General features: G+C 36.2%; 1 protein-coding gene across 2 annotated transcripts in view; it reads left to right on the top strand.

The window, feature by feature from the left end:
* BTC (betacellulin) overlaps positions 1-23,158 on the top strand; it is a 46,651-nt gene that overhangs the window by 4,853 nt on the left and 18,640 nt on the right. For both annotated transcript variants that reach the window (XM_021669669.2, XM_064367890.1), the window contains exon 2: positions 15,672-15,770. In XM_021669669.2, the coding sequence (XP_021525344.2) occupies positions 15,672-15,770 (99 nt within the window). The remainder of the gene's footprint in view (positions 1-15,671; positions 15,771-23,158) is intronic.

Genomic DNA, 23,158 nt, shown 5'->3' with positions numbered 1-23,158 from the left:
GAGAAAGTTACTTAAACTCCTTTCGTGTAATTCTCTCACCTCTAGAATGTTATTAAAAGTAACTATCATTCAGAGACATGGAATTGTTTTGAGGATAAAATGAGACAATACAGGAAAAGATTTTAGAAGAATAATTGGCAGGTAATATTCAATGTATTATTACTATTTTAACTTTGTGAATAGTCAGATAACTTTTCAATTATTTCATAGGTATTTGTCTAAAAAAAAGAATAAGAATCAGTGTTTATTAAGCCAATGGAGTGTTAGAGTTTGTACTTCAATCAAAGGAAACTGCCATAATAGTCACCATTGGAAACAAGGAAAGGAAAATAGGGCAGGAATTTGTCCACCATGGCCATGCTTTCAAAAATGCTTTGAATTGTTTCACAGGAATGTGAGCTCCACGATGCCAGGGATTGTTCACAGTTATAGTCTAGTACCTATGTATAGTAGGTGCTCAGTAAATATTTGTTGAATGAACAAATCTGAGTGGGGCAGTCCAGAAAGTCCTTCTAGGCCAGTAGCTTCTCATAGTGTGTTACAAAGATCTTGATGTGAACTCTGCTGTTTCCTCACATACACACTCACATCTACTCCCTCTGTCCATGACACACTTTCCAAGCTTGATAATCAAAATGTAGGAAGCTTTTGCTTTTTCCCAGAACTCTTTGTATCCTATCTTCAATGTCTTCAGATTTGCTAACAATGACTTACTTTTGATACACAGCTCCTTGCTGAGATGGCAGCTGACTCTGGTTTTGCCAAATAGGCTGACCTGGTGTGAGATTTGTTTCTGAAAGTTGATTATTAACTATTGCCATCAGCAAAATATTAAGTTATCCAAATGCATAACTCTTTTGCTTATGGCACAGTACTAAGCAGGTTGATGAAAAGTACTATCGTTGTTACTAAACGTGATAGTTAGGAAGACAGACCTAAACATTTTTACTATTTTACATTTTACTATTTTAAAGTATGTCTAATACTGTTTACAGTGTGTCTAAAACTGTTAAACATTAATGAGAAAAGTCTAAGTGTAAGCCATTGTCTTTCTAGAAAGACTTATATAGGATAAAAATGTTCATTCCAAATGAAACATTGTATAATAGTTTAATCCTTAAGAAAGTTTAAATTACATAGTACAGATTAAATATGATCTCAGAAAAGGAGAATTTATTACAAACTGGAGTGATTAGGGGAAGATTCACTAATAGTGACAACACTTCCTTGGTAGTGGTGAAGGAAAAAATGGGAGAAGAATTAAAAAGTAGACAAATTAATAGTTACCATTTTATTGTGTGTAGCAGTAAGTAGATCCAAATATCTCAAAGAGTTAATTTTGTGCAGTTTTGAAGGAAATATTGCCTGGATAAAAAAACATGATTTCCAAATGAGGGGATTAGTCAGAATCTCGAATTCTTTATCTAGTTCTATCTCTGCAGGATATCCTAGGAATTGGAGGCAGGGGATTTTGTAACTTAGAAAAATTCATGCTTTTTGTTACAAAATAGACTTAAAATATTACATGGTCTCCTATCTGAGGAATTTGTTAAAATACTCTGAAGATATCTAGACTTCCTTTTACCTATTCCCTACAGCTTGGGGACAAACTGGCCCCACCTTTTGCATAAGGTCCAGATGAGTGGTTTGCTGGTTTGTTTCATGTTTCTTTTTTCCTGTTTCCTAATCATGTATTTCCAGGCTTTCTTAGGTTGGAGATGGCTCATAATCAGGAGGTCCTCCAGGTCCATCTTAGAGTAGCAACAGCACCTGGGGGAAAAAAAAAACTTTACAGATGTGGGAACTAACACTGTGAAAGATTCAGTAGCTTCCCTAAAACATAGTATATGCCTAGGACTCAAATTCTGATCTTTATGACTCCACATGTGCTTTCAACCCTACCCTGTCCTGTTTTTATGCTCATTGATCTGAAGCTGTGTCAGACCCCAGCTGATACTGGATCTGCAAAGAATCATACATAGCTTGGTCAAAAACGCTCTGAAGTCAAATTTAAGGAAAGCAACTTGATTAAAATTGATATGTTTTATAATGCTCAAGATGGCTAGCCTTTCCAGACATATTTGTGAAAATAGCCACACTGCCCAAAGTAATTTATAGATTCAATGCTATCCCCATCAAAATACCATTGACCTTCTTCACAGAACTGGAAAAAACCACCTTTAACTTCATATGGAACCAAAAAAGAGCCTGCATAGCCAAGACAATCCTAAGCAAAACAAAAACAAAAACAAACAACCAAAAACAAAGCTGGAGGCATCATGCTACTTGACTTCAAACTATACTACAAGGCTACAGTAATCAAAACAGCAAAGTACTGGTACCAAAACAGATATATAGGCCAATGGAACAGAACAGAGGCCTCAGAAGCAACGACACATATCTATAACCATCTGATCTTTGATACACCTGACAAAAACAAGCAATGGAGAAACGATTCCCTATTTAATAAATGGTGCTGGGAAAATTAGCTAGCCATGTGCACAAAGCTGAAACTGGATCCCTTCCTTACATAAAAATTAACTCCAGGTGAATTAGAGATTTAAACATAAGACCTAACACCACAAAAACCCTAGTAGAAAATCTAGGAAATACCATTCAGGACATAGGCATGGACAAATATTTCATGACAAAAAACACCAAAAGCAAAAATTGACAAATGGAATCTAATTAAACTAAAGAGCTTCTGGACAGCAATAGAAACTATTATGAACAGACAACCTACAGAATGAGAGTAAATTATTTGGTGCAGTTGTATAGAAAAAGGAATGCCTTTACACTTTTGGGTGTGTAAACTAGTTAAACCATTGTAGAAGACAGTGTGGCTATCCCTCAAAGACCTAGAGGCAGAACTACCATTTAACCCAGTAATCCCATTATTGGGTATATATCCAAAGTGATATAAATTATTCTACTATGAAGATACATGCATGCATATGTTTGGTGTAGGAGTATTCACAATAGCAATGATATAGAATCAATCTAAATGTCCATCAGTGATAGACTGGATAAAGAAAATACAGTACATATACATCATGGAATACTGTGCAGCCATAAAAAGGAATGAGATCATGTCCTTTGCACAGATATGAATAGAGTTGGAAGCCATTATCTTCAGCAAACTAATGCAGGAAAAGAAAACCAAACACCATTGTTCTCACTTATAAGTGGGAATTGAATGATGAGAACACATGGGGTTAACAACACACACTGGGGCCTGTTGGGAAGAGGGAGAGCATCAGGAAGATTAGCTAATGGATGTTGGGCTTAATACCTAGGTGATGGGATGATGTGTGCAGCAAACCACCATGGCACATGTTTACCTGTGTAACAAACCTGCACATCCTGCACATGTACCCTTGAACTTAAAATAAGAAAAAGAAAATAGGGCTCAAAATATACCTGGAAAATTCCACTGATTATAATTTCAAGGTCTAGCACAGTGCCTGGCACACAATAAATCCTAGTAAATATGTGTTCAAATATTGATTCCATGGATGTTTTGTGAGATTATGTGACATTACAAAAAAGAAAATGACTTTGACTTTTTCGGTCATCTCTATGACTGAGACAAAGTCATAGAGACAGAAAGCCAAATGGGGGCTGGAAGGAGAGGCAAGTGGGGAATTTCATGGATATAGAGTTTGTTTAATGGGTATAGAGTTTTAGTTTAGCAAGATGAAAAGAATTCTGTAAATACATGGTGGTGATAGTTGCACAATATGGATGTATTTAACACTGCATTAAAAAATGTTAAGATAATTGTTTTGTTATATATATTTTATGACAAGAAAAGTGAAAAAAAAGACAGAGGTAGAGTATTTGTGGCACAAATGTTTATGGTGTGGGAGTCAAAAAAGCTGGCAAAGTTGAGTAAGAAGAAGAGAAGTCAGGAGGCCAAGAATGGGTGTGGATATTAGATGGAAGATTTGGGAGAGTCAACCACATCGAATATTCTAATGTGGACATGAAGGAGGATGAGGCTAAAGACGAGGCCATTCTTGAGTGAGCTATGAGGAAATTATTAGTGCTCTTGAAAGACAAGGGACAAGAGATTGTTGGTAACTGAAGACACACACACACACACACACACACACACGTGATTGAGAGAATAGAAATTGGGGTTGTGGGTGGAAAAGAGACAAGAATGGGTTTATGAGAGTCAACTTCAAATATGTAAAAAATTTTTTCAACCAAGGTTTTCTTGTATAGTTCAGAGAACACAGCTTACATTAGTGAACTAAAATTCCAGGAAAGCAGCACTTACCTTAATTTGGGAGAAATGTTTTCCCAAATGGAGCTTTGAAAAAAGTGGAGCCAGCTGCCTTGGGAGGTGGTAAGCTTCCCCTGCCTGTACACAAACGTGGTCTGGATGGTACATATGGGAGTTGTATAAAGGTGATTCTTAACGTGAGGTAGGGAGTGGGCCATGACCACCCAGTTTTCTTATGTCCTTATGAATACAGGATGATATTACTGCATGTTGGCAATGTTTTTGAGGTTGGAAGATAGAATTTCAAAATAAGAAACTCTCAGTAGACTTCCCTGGGAAGGACAAAAGACACAGGCCACTTGGAACCTGGGAAACCAATAATGAAGAATTTTTAAAAAGAGAGTTGAGTTTTTCCCCCAAAACTGAATTCAGTTAACTGTGTTCTCTTATGGTCCTCGTCTTGGAATATAGCATCAATCCCATGCCCCAGGCTTAGTTTTTGCATTAAAGTCTTTGCATATTTTATATCTTACCATCTATTAAAATGAGAATGATTGCCTGAGATCTTACTATGAAGGGGAAAAATGAAGCACAACTATAATAGATAAATGACATTGATGAAAATTTCAAATATTGTTGCATCAGGAGATAGTTATTTGTAACATTGCCTTTATGTGATAGAAGACTTCTGAAAATCCCTGCTCATTTTTAGATAAATGACAATGATCATGTAATGGAGGGTCAGAAGAGTGATTGTAAGTCTGGTTGAGATGTGAGATGAGACTACACACAAAATAATAAACCTACTTCCACTTCCATTTGCCTTTGCAGAAATGTAACAAAGAATATACACCTTGTTCTTAGTGATTTCCACACAACAGTTTTCCTCACTGTTAAATACCTAGTGAGTGGTTTTCTAGACTAGTCAGATTCTTAATTGGGAATCTGTCTTTCAGAATGTGGTGAGCAGGCATTGAGAAGCTTCAACTGGCAATATGTGGTGTGACTATTTCTTAATGAGTCTTCTTTTCATAGGCCACACAAGGAAATCAACGGAATTATTTCACAGTTACAACAAACACGTCAAGAAGGCCCTTGTTTCTTAATAATTTTTGTATAATTCATCACTCCAGCTGAACAGCTTTGCTTATTGCCTCCCAGAGACACCAAGCTCATTTCTATGTCTTTTCCTTTGGCCCTCAGTTTCTAAGTTCTTCTGTGAAACTTTTCCTTGATTTCTCCAGGTTAACACATTGCCTCTTTTTGGAATTCCAATACAATTTGTCTTCTAAATACCTGATACCTAAAATATTCTGCCTAATCTTTCTTTCTTTATATTCCTAGCTTCTGCAAATGGTTTTATTGATAAAGATGATAACAAATCTGATGCTAAGTTGTGTTGGCTTAACTTTAACTCATTTAAAGGGTTTAACTTCTGGGGCTTTTTCAGGTTGGGTAAGCATCTACTCTGAAATCTTATGTTATTTTCTTTACCATTATTCAACTTTGATGACTATACCCTCATGGGTCAGAGACCGTGTTATCCCTGGATCGAGAAACCAATGCCACAATTTCACCTCACTTTACACTTGGATAATCCTCCTTGAAAACAAATTGTCCTTTTTCCTTGGTTCTTTCATCTCCTCTCTTTGAACTACTATGGAAATGCAGTGAGCCCAAAACTTTTCATTCAAATTGTCACAATGTCTAACTGCCTAGTTTGACCTTATCATAAAGGAATGGGAATCAAAAAGTCAAGTTTTGACAACTGATGATTTCTGAGAAACTAGCTTACGGTTATTTTGGGGTTCTGATTCAATTTAGTCATTCAGTAAATTTGTCACAGATTTAATCATGGTAATAGTAGAAAAAAAGGTTGATTTTTCTTTGGCAAAGGCATTATTGTGGTGTTGACAGTTTTCAGATATATGAATTAGTTTGTATATGACAGGTTGCTAAGTTACCTTCCAATCTGGGCTTTAAAAATATAAGGTTGTGAAGTACTTTTATGAGTTAAAAAATTGTATTACCCATCACTTTTAGCCTTCCCTAAACACCAAGATATTATTTCTACCATTCAGAATGATGTTTTACATTGGAGGAAGAAGAAGTTCATATTTTACTTTTCTGAATTTGAATGAACATACACTATTTGTAAAGATCCTCTTCCTTTTTCCTTGCTCCTGTCTCTGCTTCCCACGCTGGCCCTGAAAACCCAGAAGCCTGTCTTTCAGTTTTAGAGAATAGTCAGTTCTCCAGGTGAGGTGATTTAAGAGAACTTGGAAAATCCCTCTTTGTCCTGGAAAATTGTTCTCCAGGAGATGTTCTGATGCCCAAATTGCTCACTGTGTTGGGACACAAATATTGTGCACCTCCTAAGAGTCTTTCAACCACCTTCATTGCCTCTGGGTCAGCTCCTCCCCATGCCAGGTTGCTCCACTTTGAGACTTAGATAAAACACCATGTCCCAGGGCATACGATCTGGCCTTTCAGTCACCAAGGGGTCAGAATTGAGGAAGTTGGCGCTCAGTAGGGTGAATTTTGTCCAGGGGGCAATTGGTGATTAAAGTGATTGGGTCTGATACATTACATTCTTCCTTCTTTCGTTCCCCCCTCCCCGCCCCTGGCCAGTGGACTCCTTCAAGGTATAAGTCTTTTTCTCGAATCATTAATGTGGCCTACATACTAGTGAACATGCTACCTGAGCAAATTTCTGTGTTTCTCTGCATCTCACTTTGGAACTACGCCCTGCATGATAGGTGCACACATTTTATCGTTTTGTCCCTTTCTTTGCTTCACTTCCTTTCTTCCTTATTCTCACTGCCCCAAGCTTGTACTTCCCAAATAAAGTGATAATCCCTTAGTCTGCATATCAGTTTCTGTTTTCTAGGAGACCCAGGTTGAAGCACTCTAGATTTTAGAGTGTTTCCTTTGAGTTAAATAATTTCTCTCATTGAAGGTCTGCTTTGAAAGCAAATACATTTAGAAGGAAAAATCTGTTCCAGAATTATGTTCTCCTTGGGGCCATGTTAAAGCAGAATGAGGATAATGGTTTATAGGAGGGCAAAAGACAAGAAGAAGAAAAGGTAGAAAAGGAGTTAACAAAAAAGAAGAACCCTGTCACACTTCACCATTTCATAGTTTTTGTCTCAGCTAACCATAAACCCAGTGTCAAACATGATTTTCACTCCCTATTTTTTTTCCAACTCCACATTATGGGGTATCTTTTTGGACTCAGAAATCACTCCACATATAGTATGCATATTTAAGATCCTGTTTTTCTTCCTGACAGTGAAGATGTAATAAGAAAGTTGCTAACAGCTTTTACTCCTAGAGTTGATTTAAACAACTTTATTTTTTTATTAAAGATATGATTTTTAATTTACTTGACTTTTAGTTATTACTGTCTATGATCTGATTTTATGAGCTGTATTTGTATTACTGAAACATTTAACCAACGAACTGAATCAGTAACCACAACTGACATAAATGGTATGCTGAGTCACTGGCAGAACTGTACTGAAAATACAAAGAACTAGGCATGTAGAAGATGTCATATTTCTATTAATTAGCTGAGGCATATTAACTTCAAATTCCTTTCAAAAATTAGAAAGAAACAACATGCAGAGAGACCAAGATACACTTTTGTCTCATTAAGTATATGCAAAAAAGGATATTGTAGAATGTATGCATGTGTATGTGTATTCATCTTTTGTAGTTTATATCAGAAACATATTTTGTACACGGTGAAATCATACCATAAATGTAGAAATTTGTCAATATTCACTTATAAGGATGAGAATCTAGTTTTTTAACAGGATAATTTAAATTTTTCTTCTTTTACTTCTGGTCACTTACATCTACTATTTTTTGAGTGCTTACCCTTTGCAAGGCATTACCTAGGTTAAAAATTCATAATTTCTTCCCTCTACCTTCTTTTAAGCACACAGCTAAATTTTTACCATGGCTGTGTAAGTTTGGTATTATGGTCCTCAGTTTACAGAAGAGGACCCTGAAGCTCAGTGGTTGAATAACTCTAACATGATTATAAATCTCATGCTTAAAGGGTAGATCCAGGATTCAAAATCAGCTCCATTTGACTCCAAAGCTGCCTTTTCTCCATTAATCTGTACTGCTTCTCTTTAATATAAACAAAGTTAGGCAGGGTGCCGTGGCTCATGCCTGTAATCCCAACACTTTGGGAGGCCAAGGTGGGCGGATCACCTGAGGTCGGGAATTCAAGACCAGCCTGGCCAATATGGTGAAACCCCATCTCTACTAAAAATACAAAAAGTTAGCTGCGCATGATGGCAGGCGCCTGTAATCCCAGCTACTTGGGAGGGTGAGACAGGCAGAATCGCTTGAATTTGGCAGGCAGAGTTTGCTGTGAGCTGAGCTCTCACCATTGTACTCCAGCCTGGGCAACAGAGTGAGACTCCATCTGAGCAAAAAAAAATAATAAGTAAATAAATAAATGAAATTATAGAGGTGTGACTATGAAATATTCTTCTAATTTCTGCTTATGTTCATAGGTTGATAAATTCTTATTTGGCTTAAAGCTGGATTTTCTAATGAGACATGGAATGTGATTCCAACGTTAAATGATACGATATGGCAAGAAATCACTGGATTTAATATACATGAGTAGAAGTTTGCAGTGTATCTAGGAAGATATCCTAAATCATCAGAACAGAAATGAACAAACATTTTGTGATATTATATTTATTTTTAAAATACAAAATGCACTTGGCTTTAAAAATGGAAAATTCAGCTCAGAGATGAGGCAAATACAACGTACATGACTGTTGAAGTTGGTCATATATGATCTTTTTAAATAGTTGACCCAGCTGGTGTACTACTTACCTCAGCATTAGCAGTGACTTTGAGACAGCGTGTCATGCTCCTTGTCAGGCTGCCTCTTTTTGAATGCTCGTATTGTTTACATTGACTTCATTCCCCATGCTGACTGATGGGGATAATACTTTTAATACATTCTGTAATTTTTAACTTGAGAATCTCAAAGTGCACAAAAATAAATGGAGCCTTGGTTCACTGAAGTAGAATTGGATTTCTTTTCCTTTTATCTTTAATTTTATGAGTGGAGTCAATATTTTAAAACTATCCCCAGAAATAGGCACTAATTTCTAGTGACTTAGCAAGTGCAGTTAACATCATTTTATTTTTTTTTAAAGATTTAATGCACCTGAGAAATTCTTCAGGTCGTGTAGATAGGGAGGTACGGACAATAGGTTGAATGAAAGCATCAGACAACAAAAAGATTGTAAAATATTTGAATGATAGATGAAATCTCACACAAAAACATTTGAAAGGAAAAAGTGTAAAAACCATTTTCTTATGGTGAAAAAAATGCAACAAAACAGAACTACAACAATGAGAAAAAAAAAAAAGAAGCCACAAATACATTGCTTTCCAACAGTATAAAAAACAGAGGAGCTTCATTTTATGGTAAGGAAAATAAAACCCCAGTATTAATGCGACAGACAAAAAGGGCAGATATGCTATGGGGAATTCCCAGTGTGGGGCCTGAAAGCCCCACTTTATTCTGTCTTGGCCAGACTATGTGGGATAGCATTTTATTTTGACAATGCATTTAGGACAGGATGACAAAGCTCATGAGGGGTCTTGATGATACTATAAAATCTGATTGAAGGAACCAAGATGTTTAGCCTGAAGAAGTAAAATTCTTTCATGGGGACTTAATAGCTGGCTTCAAATATATGAGACTCTGTCATGGAAAAGAGAGATTAGACTTATTTTAGGTGATTCCAAGAAGCAGAGTAAAATAACAGGAAGGCAAAAACCAGCTCACTATAAAGAAGCATTTATAGAGCTTTAGAAAAATCTATTAATATTTTTTTGAATGAATGAATGAATGAATGATCATGATTGAAAGAATAGACAAATGGTCTCCTTGAAATGGCATGTTTTAGAAGAGATTGAAATTTCTGTACTGAAAATTTAGATATGGGCTTGATGAACTTTCCCAGGGGATGATTTCTGGGGAGTTGAGAATTAGTTTGTGGGAAATTTCCATACTTTCAGTTTTAATAATTCTAAATTTTAACATAACCTATGATCTTTTTGAGTGGAAATCTTACTATGTTTTCTACAGCTGAGTATCATATTTTCCTTCATTTTCTTTAAAATACAATTCATGCTTTCTTTGATAAAGATGATTATTTTAATAATGTACATTCCTTTAAATGTTCTTATTTCACTGGATTTTTCAGAATTCTGCCCTTAACCAGCCCTTTCTTTTCACATTGCCTTTTTTTTGAGAGATCCATTCTCATGGAATCAAATTCCAGTTTATTTTCCATTATTCCCCAAAATAGAACCTGTAGCTTGGCTTGCTCCAAATTTCTGAATCTATACCTCATCTACTGCCTTCTAGGTGAGCCACAGTCATCTCAAACTCAGTGACCCAAACTGAATTTTTCTCTATGCCCACACTGTTTCTCTTCTGTATACCTTGTATCTTTGTAATTGGTACCACAATCCAGCCAGTTATTTGAGCGGCAAACTCTGGGGTCATCCCAGACTCCTTTTTTCACTTCCTACACTATCTCAGTCACCAGGTCTTTCATATTTTATTTGTGGCTATCCCGTATAAGCCGTTCTTTTTCTGCATACCCAGTGCTACCCTCTTGGTTTAGGTGTATCTGAATCACCTATGCTGATATTAAAGTAGCCTTTTCAAAATGGAAAAAAAAAAAGATGATCATGTTGCTTCTCAGTTAAAACTTTTCAGTGGTCTCAACTTAGCTGCATAACAGAATCCCAACTCACATGGCATGTAGGCCTTTTGTTGCCTACTTGTTTGCCAGCCTCCTCATCTATCACAGTCCGCACCCCCACTCCAAACATGCTGGACAAGTTGTGCTGTTTCCTGCCATGTCTTCTAACAAGTTATTCCTTTTGCTTATTACAAGTTGTTCCTCTGTTTTTTTTTTTTTTTTTTTTTTGAATGCCCTGGCAAACTACAACTTTATTTAACCTTTTCTTAAAAATTAGTTATATTTTTAATAAAGTGATAAATATGCATAGATTTTTTATTTAAAAAATTAGATAGTACAAAGAGGCTTATAAAAATAAATAGCAGATCTTTGCACCATACTTTCCTGCCTCTCTGCTAACCTCTTTTGACTCTTTTTGATGTTTCTTCTAGTAGTCAACTGTTTACTGCAAATATTTCCTTATAATGCTACTTCTTAACTTGTCAGGTTTAGACTTATCTGCTGAGTTTATCTTCTCTCATTATTCCAGGACCAATACTCAAAACATTTAAGAACATTTAAGAATCACAGCACACACTGATTAGTCTCGACCAATTTTCCCATGTGGTATATGTGAGCTAATTACCAGCCCTGAGTTTATGAAAATTTTTTGTTAAATCATCAATATTATTATGACCACATAAATATTATCCACTGATGAAACAATTAACACATTATGATGATCTTACACATTTTTTGTTTTTTGTAAAAGTTATTAACTGATGTTTTAAAAAATCATTTATTCCTCATTAAGAACTCATGGTAAATCTTAATTTCTCCACGAAGTCTTTGTCACTAAGCAGAGTTGATTTTCCATCCTATTACTTCTGTGTTATCATTGTTGTTTTACACAGTATACTGTACCTTAAAGATTTGTGTGTCAGGCTGGACTTGGTGGCTCACACCTTGTAATCTTAGCACTTTGGGAGGCCCAGGCGGGTGGATCACTTGAGATCAAGAGTTCAAGACCAGCCTGGTCAACACAGTGAAACCCCATCTCTACTAAAAATACAAAATTAGCTGGGCATGGTGTTAGGCACCTGTAATCCCAGCTACTTGCGTGGTTGAGACATGAGAATCACTTGAACCCAGGAGGCGGAGAGGGCAGTGAGCCGAGATCATGCCACTGCCCTCTAGCATGGGCAACAGAGTAAGACTCTGTCTCAAACAAACAAGCAAACAACAACAAAAAAGTGTGCATTTATCTTACCAGAATTGAGCTGCTTGAGGTTAGTGATAATACCTGTGTCTGTTATCTCAGAACCTTCAGTGTCTTGAGTCTAGTACCAGTGTCAAACACATAGTGCCTAATAAATATTCATTGAATTATGAATGAACAGGAGTGTCCTTTCTCTTTATAGAAGCCGTTATTATTTAGTAGATGGTTTTAGGAGTATTTCCCTGATTTCTGAGCCTCTTTATACATATCACAAACTGAAATACCTTTTAGAGCCTGAGTACTTAAAATAAATAAGTGCAGATAGCCTCATGGGGACTGGGGCACGTAAAAGGTCACCTGCTTCTTAGTTCCAGCCAGTTGTTGCTAGGAAAGCATTTTAGATCTGTCTTGCCAGACCTTCTGCTATTTGAACAGAAGAAGAAAATTCAGGTTTAATATGAACTGCCTCGATTCAATTATTAAAAACTGTGCAGGACAAGCAAATGGTTCTTCAGGCTCGCTTTGGTTCACAGCCACTCACCTGTGACCTCTAGGTTGCTGGGTTGGGCAGGAAAAGAGGCAGTGAATGCTCTGCTTGGTTTGAGAGCTGGCGGGGCTGAGAATACCTTCTCCCCAGTGCTCTGCCTCCACCTGTGAGGACAGCAACCTCCTTTTGCCAACTGACACCAGCATGTGAAATGAGGCTTAGCAGAAGGAGCCTGGGCCATAGCCCCAAGTCTGTGGGGATGTTTGAAGGCCTCAGCAGTGTTTCAAAGGGATCAGAACTCCCTCTGTGAGTGGAATTGGAGGATAACAGGTTAAATTATAAGTGATAGTGAGAAGGAGTGCAACTAGGCTGCAAATTGTATAGTATGTGCCAAGCCATGTGCTCTTTTTAAAAACAAGCTTAAGTTTTACAATAACCCCGAGAAGGAGATTCTGTCATCCTCAGGTTGCAGATGTGGACTCTCTATGAGATTTAGAATTTTTTTTTCCTTTTCTTTTTTTTTCAGTTCCCACCATTAGAAGAGATTAAGGCCTCCTGTTACTTCCCGTGAAGAAAGTCCATAGATGGGATTTTAGAAATAAATTAAATATATTTCATTATTTTTCACTAGCAATTGTTCCTGAGATTTTTGAATATAAAGAGTTTTTCCTTGTTCGTTTATAGATTGATTCATTCAGTCTTTCAACATTCGTTGAATATTCATTAAATTCTGTATTAGGCACCAGGATAAATATTAGTAATATAAAATTCTTGTGCTTCAGAAGCCCTAAGTGATTGTTTGTTTCTGTTTATTTTGAGTGTGAATGAAAGGGCAGGTGCTGGGAGAAAATGTGTAAATAATCTAGAAATTTGGTAGCCAAATTGCAATTTAAAAAAGAAATACATGAGTCACTTATTTTTTTTCTTGTTGCAACAGATATAATGTGCTTTTACAAAGCACAAATAGAAAAAATAAAGGAAAATGTTGCCTCCTAACCAGTGTGAGCGATGCTCTATTTACTTATTCACATTTTGACTATATGGATAGGTTTTTACACTTATCACACTTACACATACACAAACAGATGAGTACATACTCCCACACGCAGATCATGCTATATTACTTTTCTGTAGTCTGCTTTATTTAGGAACATATTAAAATGTTCTATTCATGTTTGAATATCATCTTTTAATGGCAAAATAGTGTTTTTTTGCATGAGGATAGTTCAATGTATTTAATCCGTTCTCTATTGTCAGTTATTTAGGTAATCTACATATTTTTTAAAACCATGCCACTTTGTAGCTAAATCTCTATATTTATCCTGAATTATTTCCTTAGGAAAAACCATTAGCAATGTAATTACTGGATTTAAGACTTATACATTGTGTGTGTGTTTGCTTTTATGTTTTGTATAGTGCTAAATTGTCCTCGAGAAAAGCAGTACTGATTTGCCCATCACCAGTGGATTTGAGTTTCCATTTCTCTTCACTGTTACCCATGCTAGGTACAATTTCTTTGTTTAAAAAAACTTTTCCAATTAGGTGAAAAAGTCTCTCTTTGAAATATCCCTTTTGAAAACTCCTTTGACCTTTGAACTTGCTAGCCACTGTTGCTTTCTGGTACAGTAGTAGCACTTTGAGTTATGGTTAATTGGTTGGCTGGTTAATTGTCTCTACGCTTGGGGCAACTTAAAGGTCTAGTACACCCTATCCACCTGTGTGTTCCTGGATATCCATGAATGTTTGTTGAAGTTAATTGAACTGGAGAACATCCATAAATTTAGAAATCATTCGATGTGTAAATTTCAATACAACTGGTGGACAGGCTATTTTATTCTTGTCAGTTGTATAGTAATTTTTATTATACATTGATTAAATGGCAGCACCATGTTAAGTGTTTTATGTACTTATACGAAAAGAACAACTCTTGAACTCAAGAGCAGCTAATTCCTAAGCCATCTTTCTTTTCCTTTACTTTCCTCCCTCCTTTCTTCTTTCTTTTTTTATTCTTTCCTCTTATTATTATAGACATATTTAAACATATACAAACTAGAGAGGACAACATAATGAACCTTGATATACCCACCATCAGCTTCAGCAACTATCAATATATGGCCAACCTTATTTCATCCATGCCTTTTCATCACTACTTTGTATCCTGTTTCTCACATTGGATTATTTTAAAGCAAACCTCAGATACATCAGTTTTATCCATTTATATATATGTATACACACACACACACACACACACTATATATATATATATATAGACCCTATTTTTTAACCTAAACCATAATATTATTATACTTTAAAATAGCTATAACGATTTTTTAATATTAACTAGTGTCCAGTCAGCGTCAAATTTCTCTGATTATCTTAGAAGTGACCTTTTATGGTTGGTGTGTTTAAATCAGTATCTACACAAGGACTGCACGATTGTATTCTGAACCATTCTAACCACAGCATGGAATTCTTCTCTCCCTTGTAAAATATGTGGCCTGTCCTCAGAGACAGAAATTCTTAACTGGAGGAACCTAAAATTTATAAATAATTCCCATGGATCAGATATCTCCCCAGAAAGAAGCACACTCAGTTGTTAACATCTGAGAAATGCTGGCTCTGTGTGGAATGGAGAAGGCACTTTGTTTGCTGTGGATGCTCACCAATCACTCTCCCAAATTCATCAGTATATTCATTCAGGGACTGGGAATTCAGTTGCTCTTACTTCTGCTTTTGTTGTAAGCCTCTATCACAAGCCATAGTTTCCTCCTTTAAGATCTATAGTTAAATTTAAGTGATGCTGGCTTGAAAATTCTGTCTTTAGCAATGAGCTGAAAATGTGCAGCATGCTGGCCTCTGTATGCCTTCCTGGGAGTGAATGACTTGGAAATGGAAACCGTAGGCTGGCTATTTTCATAAATGGGTTATGACTTTGATAGACTGTTCCACAATAAGCCAATTTTCATGTTTGATTTTGGTTTTGTTTTGAACTTGAAGGTCTAGTGATCCTCCACTGTGTGGTGGCAGATGGAAATTCCACCGGAAGTCCTGAAACTAATGGCCTCCTCTGTGGAGATCCCAAGGAAAACTGTGCAGGTAATATTTAACTAGCTTTATATTCAAATCTGAGTTTTAATTTTCTGATAATAATAGTACTCATAATAATAGGTAATTATTTGAGCACATATTAAGGTACCAGGCATGGTGCTAAGTGCTTTATATACAGTAATTCATCACTACTCACAAGAGCCCTCTGAGCTAGATAATATTTTTTATTTTTTTTCAAGGAAAAACCTACAAAGATTAAGTATCTTGCCAAAGGTCATACAGCTGGAAAATATCAAATCTGGAATTCAAACTCAGGTCTTTCTGATTCTAGTGCCTCCACTCAACCACTGTATTTTGGGTCACAGATGCATGCTCCAGACTCTAGCATGTGATATCTTGGACTGGATTCATGAAAAGCTGACATATTCTATTCAAAGTTAAATTCCTTGTTTCTTTTCTATCATAGTTGAAAGAAGGGGAGAAGGCAAGGATTTTGCATATTTTAGCTTAGAGATGCTTGAATTATTACTCTTCTCAAAGTTATCAGTTTAAGGCAGGAGTTGGCCTAAGTTAAGGGTTAAGTAATAAGAGTTTTAGGCTTTGTGGGTTATGAAGTCTTTGTCACAAGGAGTCAACACTGCCATTGTACTGTGAAAGCAGTCATAGACACTATGCAAATGAATAGGCTTGGCTCTGTTCCAATCAAACTTTAGTTAGAGAAACAGACCGTGGATCTGATCCTTGGATTACAGTTTGCTGACCCCTGGTCTAAGGTTATGCTGTTCTGTATAGATTATATGGTCTGGTCTTCTACAGAGGTTATTTCTGACTTAAAAAAACAAAACCAAACAAAACACAGGCCAATTAAAAAAGCACCATATTGCTATCTGCAGTGGAGAAGAGCCTACTGTATTCCCTGGAAATGTCTATGAGCTGGGACTATGGTGACTTGGTGAAAACTGCTCCTTTCCTAGCACCCTCGGGAAGTTGTAACAGAGCCAGGAACACACTGAGCAAGTCTTCCTGATGTGAGTCATCAGTTCCAGCCAAATTTTCCTCTTTCATTGCTCACAGTAGTGGGTGGCAAGAGGGTGCTCATTGGCTGTAGAATCTAATGGTGTCTTAGGTCATGTTTGGGCCTTGTCATCCATGTAGGCAGAAGAACAAGGCCAACTTTATGTGTTTGTGTTTTTCTTCAGTCTGGTTTAAAATGTCTTCAGTGATGGCATTTTTTCACATTTCCCTTGGGAAATTATTCCATAATTTGATGACTGACAGTGTTCAAAAATCTTCCTCATGATCATCCTAAATATGTTTTTAAATTTTATTTTTATTGTGTTAAAAACAATTAACATGAAATCTACTTATTTAACAAATTTTAAAGTGGACAATACAATATTGTTAACTGTAGGTTAACAGATCTCTTCAAATTTATTAGTCTTTCATGAACTAAAACTTTATACACATTGAATAGCAACTCCCCAACTCTCCAGCAACCACCATACTACTATCTGCTTCTATAAATTTGGCTATTTTAGACACCTTATGAAAGCAGAGGCATTCATATTATATTTATCTTTCTGTGACTGTCTTATTTCACTTAGCAAAATTTCTTTCAGATTCACCCATACTGTCACAATGGCAATATTTTTCTGTTTTATAAATCTGAATAATATTGTACATGTATCCCATATTTTCTTTATCTGTTAATCTGTCAATAGACATTTGGGTTGCTTCCATCTTTTGACTTTTATAAAATAATGCTGCAATAAACAGAGGAATACAAGTATCTCATTGAGATCCTGATTTTTGTTGGGTTGTTTCCTTGTTATTGAGTTATGAGAGCACTTTATGTATTTTGGATATTAATCCCCTACCAGATGTATAGTTTAAAAACATTTTCTGCCATTCCATGGGTTGCCTTTTCACTCTGTTGTTTCTTTTGCTGTGAAGAGGCTTTTTCATCTGACATAGCCCCACTTGTTTATTTCTGCTGTCGTCACCTGTGGTTTTGGTGACAAAAGCTAAGAAATCATTGTTAAGACCAATGTCAAGAAATGTTCTTTTATGTTTTCTTGCAGGAATTTTACTGTTTCAGGTCTTATATATAAGTCTTCAGTCCATTTTGAGTTGGTTTTTGTGTAATGTAACAAGTGGGGTCAATGTCATTTTTTACATGTGGATATCTAGTTTTCAAACATCATTTATTTAAGAGACTACCCTTTCCTCATTGTGTATTCTTAGTACTCTTGCTGAAGATCAGTTGTTCATATATTCATGGGTTTATTGCTGAGCTGTATATTCTGTTCTATTGGTCTTTATTTATGTCTTTATACCATGTTCTTTTAATTACTGTAGCTTTGTAGTATGTTTTAAAACAAGGAAGAATGATACCCCCAAATTTGTTCTTGATCATTTTTGGCTAGCCAGGGTCCTTTGTAGTTTCCTTTGAATTTAAATTTTTTTTTTTTCCATTTCTGTAAAAAAAAAAAATGTCATTGGAATTTTGATAGTCAACCCATAGACCACTTTGGGTAGTATGAATATTTTAACAATATTAAATCTTTCAATCCACAAAAACACGATGTCTTCTGATATACTTTTATCTTCTTTAATTTCTTTAATCAATGTTTAAACATTTAATCAATGTTTTATGGTTTTCAGTGTGCAAGTCTTTCATTTCTTTAGTCTATTCCTATGTGTTTTATTCTTTTTGATGCTATCATAAATTAGTTTACTTTTTACTTTGCTTTTTGAATAGTTTATGATTAGTGTATACAAATACAACTGGTTTTTAATGTTGATTTTGTATCCTACAACTTTGCTGAATTTGTAAATTAGTTCTTACACTTTGTGTGTGTGTCTGTGTGTAGTCCTTAGAATTTTTAATGTATAAGATCATGTCATCTTCAAACAGAGATAAAACTATTTTTTTTCCAATTTAGATTTTATTTTATTTATTTATCTATTTTCCTAATTGCTCTGGCTAGGACTTCCTGCACTATGTTGAACAGAAGTGGTGAGATTGGGCATGCTTGTTTTGCTCTTGCTCCTCATTTTAGAGGAAAAGCTTTCTAATTTTTTATCATTAAGTATGTTAGTTAAGAGATTTCCATATAAGGCCTTTATTATGTTGGGGTAATGTCCTTCTATTACTAGTTTGTAAAAATTGTTATTATGAAAGGGTGTTGAATTTCGTCAAATGAATTATGAATGAATCTATATTAAGAATATTGCCCTGTAGTTTTCTTTTCTTATAATGTCATTGTTTAACTTTGGTATCAGGGCAATGCTGGCTTCGGAAAATGTGTTTGGAGGTGTTTCTTCCTCTTCAATTTTTTGAAGGAGTTTAAGAAGAATGGGAATTATGTATTTAAATGTTTGATAGAATTCACTAGTGAAGCTATCTGGATCTGAGCTTTTATTTGTGGAGGTTTCATATTATAACCAATTTTCTTATGAGTAATAGGTCTGTTCACATTTTCTATTTCTTTATGATTCAATCATGGTAGATAGCTTGTTTCTAGGAATTTATCTGTTTCTTCTAGGTTATTCAATTTGTTGGTTTGTAGTAGTCTAATATTATCCTTTTTATTTCTGTAACATCAGTTCAAAAAGTACAAAAAAAATAGAAAAAGGCCTATAGAATAAGACATAAAGAAAATATTTTTGTAGAGTGTGTTTTCAGCTGCTATTACAAGAGTCAAAGGAAAATTTAATAAAAATGTTTATAGAATAAAAAAGTTACAATAAGTTAAAGTTAATTAATTATTGAAGAAAGATTTTTTTTGTAATACAAATGTATTGTAGCCTAAGAGTACAATGTTCATAAAGTTTGTGGTAGTTTATGATAATGTCCTAAGCTGTCGTATTTACTCACTACTCTCTTGCTGACTCACTTAGAGCAACTTCTAGTCTTGCAAGCTCCTTTCATAGTAAGTGCCTTATATAGATATACTATTTGCAAACCTTTATATAATATTTTTACTGTAATTTTTCTGCATTTAGATATAAAAATACTATCATGTTATAATTGCCTACAGTATTTAGTACAGTAACAGGCTATATAGGTTTGTAGCCTCAGAACAATAAGCTATACCATATAACTAAGGTGTGTATAGGTCACACCATCTAGGTTTGTGTAAGTACACTCTATGATGTTTGCTCAATGAAAAAACTGCCTAATAATTTATTTCTCCAAACATCTCACTGTCAGTAAGTGATGCATGACTGTATATCATCCTAGTCCTTTCTGGCCTTCAACATTTCTGCTGGGAAATCCACTGATAGTATGATGGAGGTTCCTTTGAGCATGAAAAGTCATTTTCATCTTGCTGCTCTCAAAATTCCCTGTTTATCTTGAGCTTTTGACAATTGCATTGTAAGGTGTCTTGGCGTATATTTCTTTGGGTTTCTGACTTTTGGAATTTGTTGGTCTTCTGGATATGTATGTCCATTTCTTTCCTTAGATTTGGTAAGTTTAGGGCATTATTTCTTTGAATAACCTTTCTGTTTTTCTCCTGGACTACTCTCAGATGTATATTGGTCTGCCCGTATTATGGTGTTTCATAAGTCCTTTAAGCTTTTTCACTTTTTGAAAATCTTATTTTTCCTTTTTGCTCCTATGTTTGTATAATTTCCAATGACCTATCTTCAAGTTTGCTGATCCTGTCTTTTGGTTGACATAGTCTGCTGTTGAACCCATCTACTGAATTTTCAGCTTAGTTATTGGATTATCCAGCTCCAAAATTTATATTTCATCTAAAAAATATTTCTATCTCTTTGTTGAAAATTTCACTTTGTTCATGTATTTTTCTCCTTTCTTCACTGAGCATCTTCATGATAGTTATTTTAAATTCTCTGTCAAATAAATTATGCCTCTTCATTTCATTAGTGTTTTTCTTTCTCCCCTTTCTTTAGGATATGTTTACCTGTTCCTTCATTTTTTCTTAACTTGCTGTCTTGGTATCTGTGCATTACAGAAAACAGCTACCTCTTCTATCTTCATGGACTGGCCTTATGCAGGAGGAGACTCTCATTAAACAGTCTGGCTGAAGGGATTTGCGGGTCCTTCAAGCCTTTGTACTAGTCCAAACTTCTTTCTTTGTCCTTATTCCAAGACATCAAGAATATGCTAAGTCCCATCAGATCTGAGATAAGTGAGACTTATCTTGGGCAGCTTCTAGAAAATTTGCATAACTGGACCCTCTGTCTCTTTCCTACTCCAAGGAAAAGCTAGGAACTGGGGTTCCTCTACCCCATTAACTCCATACTGATTTGACTTGATGCACTGTAACAAACAGCTGCTAGTTCTAACTACTGTTTCTGTTCTCACTGGTACCCCAGGCAGCTAGAGTATATTGAATCCTGTCTGTGCTGTAGGACAGGCAAGACAGATGCACGTCCCATGGGCTGCCCCTGACAAGTTGAGGCATTAGACATAAAGTAGCGGGGAAGCTGGGAGCTGGTCTTTGTGTTTTGTTCAGTCTATGCTGAGCCAGGTGAGTGGGCTATGGAGATTGCTAACCTAAACTGATGTTTCTGATCTCACTGGTCCTAACGTGGCTAGACTATGTCAGGTCCTGTCAGTGTTCTGAAACAGGTGGGGGCTAAAGCCAGTCTTTTGAGAAGGTCCAGAAAAGTTGTGATGGTGAACGTATGGTCTGACTCTTCCTTACCAAAGAGAAGCTGAGATCTGGGAACTTTTTTTCTGATCATATGGTGCTGTATTAGGGGTAGGGATTATGATGAGAGCTGTCTCAGATTTTCCTACCTTCTTCACTGTGGCTGCATTTGCATTCACTTAGAGGTCAGGAGCTTCTCAACTAGTTTCTGAATTTCTTACAAGAGAATTTGTCTGTATTTTGTAATGTTGACTCAGTGTGTTTTTGGAGGGTAGGATAGTTGAAGGCTTTCTATTTTGCCATCTTGATGACATTACTCTTCTGTTTTCTTTTCTTTAAAACAGTTTTTATTTTAATAGTTTTAGGGGAATGCCCATCAATGATAGACTGGATAAAGAAAATGTGGCACATATACACCATGGAATACTATGCAGCCATAAAAAAGAATGACTTCATGTCCTTTGCAGGGACATGAATGAAGCTGGAAACCATCATTCTCAGCAAACTAACACAGGTACAGAAAACCAAACACCACATGCTCTCACTCATAAGTGGGAACTGAACAATGAGAACACATGGACACAGGGAAACATCCAACACTGGGGCCTGTGGGGGTGGTGGGGGGCAAGGGGAGGGAGAGCATTAAGACAAATACCTAATGCATGTGGGGCTTAAAACCTAGATGACAGGTTGGTAGGTGCAGCAAACCACCATGGCACATGTATACCTATGTAACAAACCTGCATGTTTTGCACATGTATCCCAGAACTTAAACAAAAAATAGTTTTGGGGCTACAGGTGGTTTTTGGTCATGTAGACAAGTTCTTTAGTGGTGATTTCTAAGATTTTAGTGCCCTCATCACCCAAGCAGTGTGCACTGTACCCATTATGCAGTCTTTTATCCCTCAACCTGCTCCCACCCTTCCCCTCTGAATCCCCAAAGTTTGTTATAACTTTCTTGTGGCTTTGCATCTGATATGGTTTGGCTGTGTCCCCACCCAGTTGTCACCTTGAATTGTAATAATCCCCGTGTGTCAAGGGCAGCAGGGCCAGGTGGAGGGAATTGAATCATGGGAGTGGTTTCCTCCATAATATTCTCAAGGTAGTGAATAAGTCTTGTGAGACCCGGTGGTTTTATAAATGGGAGTTCTCCTGCGCAAGCTCTCTTGCCTGCTGCCATGTAAGATATGACTTTGTTCCTCAATCACTGTCTATCATGATTGTGAGGACTCTTCAGCCATGTGGAACTGTGAGTCAAACCTCTTTCCTTTGAGTTACCCAGAGTTGGGTATGTCTTTATTAGCAGCATGAGAACAGACTAATACAGCGTCTTTGTAGCTTATCTCCCACTTATAAGTGAGAATATACACTATTTGGTTTCCCATTCCCATGTGACTTCCCTTAATATATGGCCTCCAGCTTCATCCAAGTTGCTCCAAAAGACATTATTTTGTTCCTTTTTATGGTTGAACCGTATTTCATGGTGTATGTATACCACATTTGCTTTATCCATTCCTTGGTTGATGGGAGCTATTTTCTAATTTTTTGTGTACTACAAATAGATGTGGCTTTTACATTTCTAATACCCTTGAGCAAAAAGAGGGGTGTAAGGAAGTCGCTAAACAGAATAATCCCCAGCCCCACACTCTAAGCCATTTTGTTGTCTTAGGCAGCTTTCTGTTTCCAGCACCAAAATTTTCTTTTTCAAAGTCTATGCCCATCAAAGCAGACCTTCTCATCACACGTCTTCCATAGTAAGTCAGTGACAAGTTGCACCCTGCATGGTCTTAGAGTGCCACAGGCCTAATCACT

Source organism: Aotus nancymaae, unplaced genomic scaffold, assembly GCF_030222135.1.
Source record: "Aotus nancymaae isolate 86718 unplaced genomic scaffold, 86718_ANA_hifiasm-v0.15.2.pri h1tg000006l, whole genome shotgun sequence".
Lineage (NCBI taxonomy): Eukaryota > Metazoa > Chordata > Mammalia > Primates > Aotidae > Aotus > Aotus nancymaae.
The sequence above is the reverse complement of the archived record's forward strand: the minus strand, read 5'-3'. Positions and strand labels throughout refer to the sequence as shown.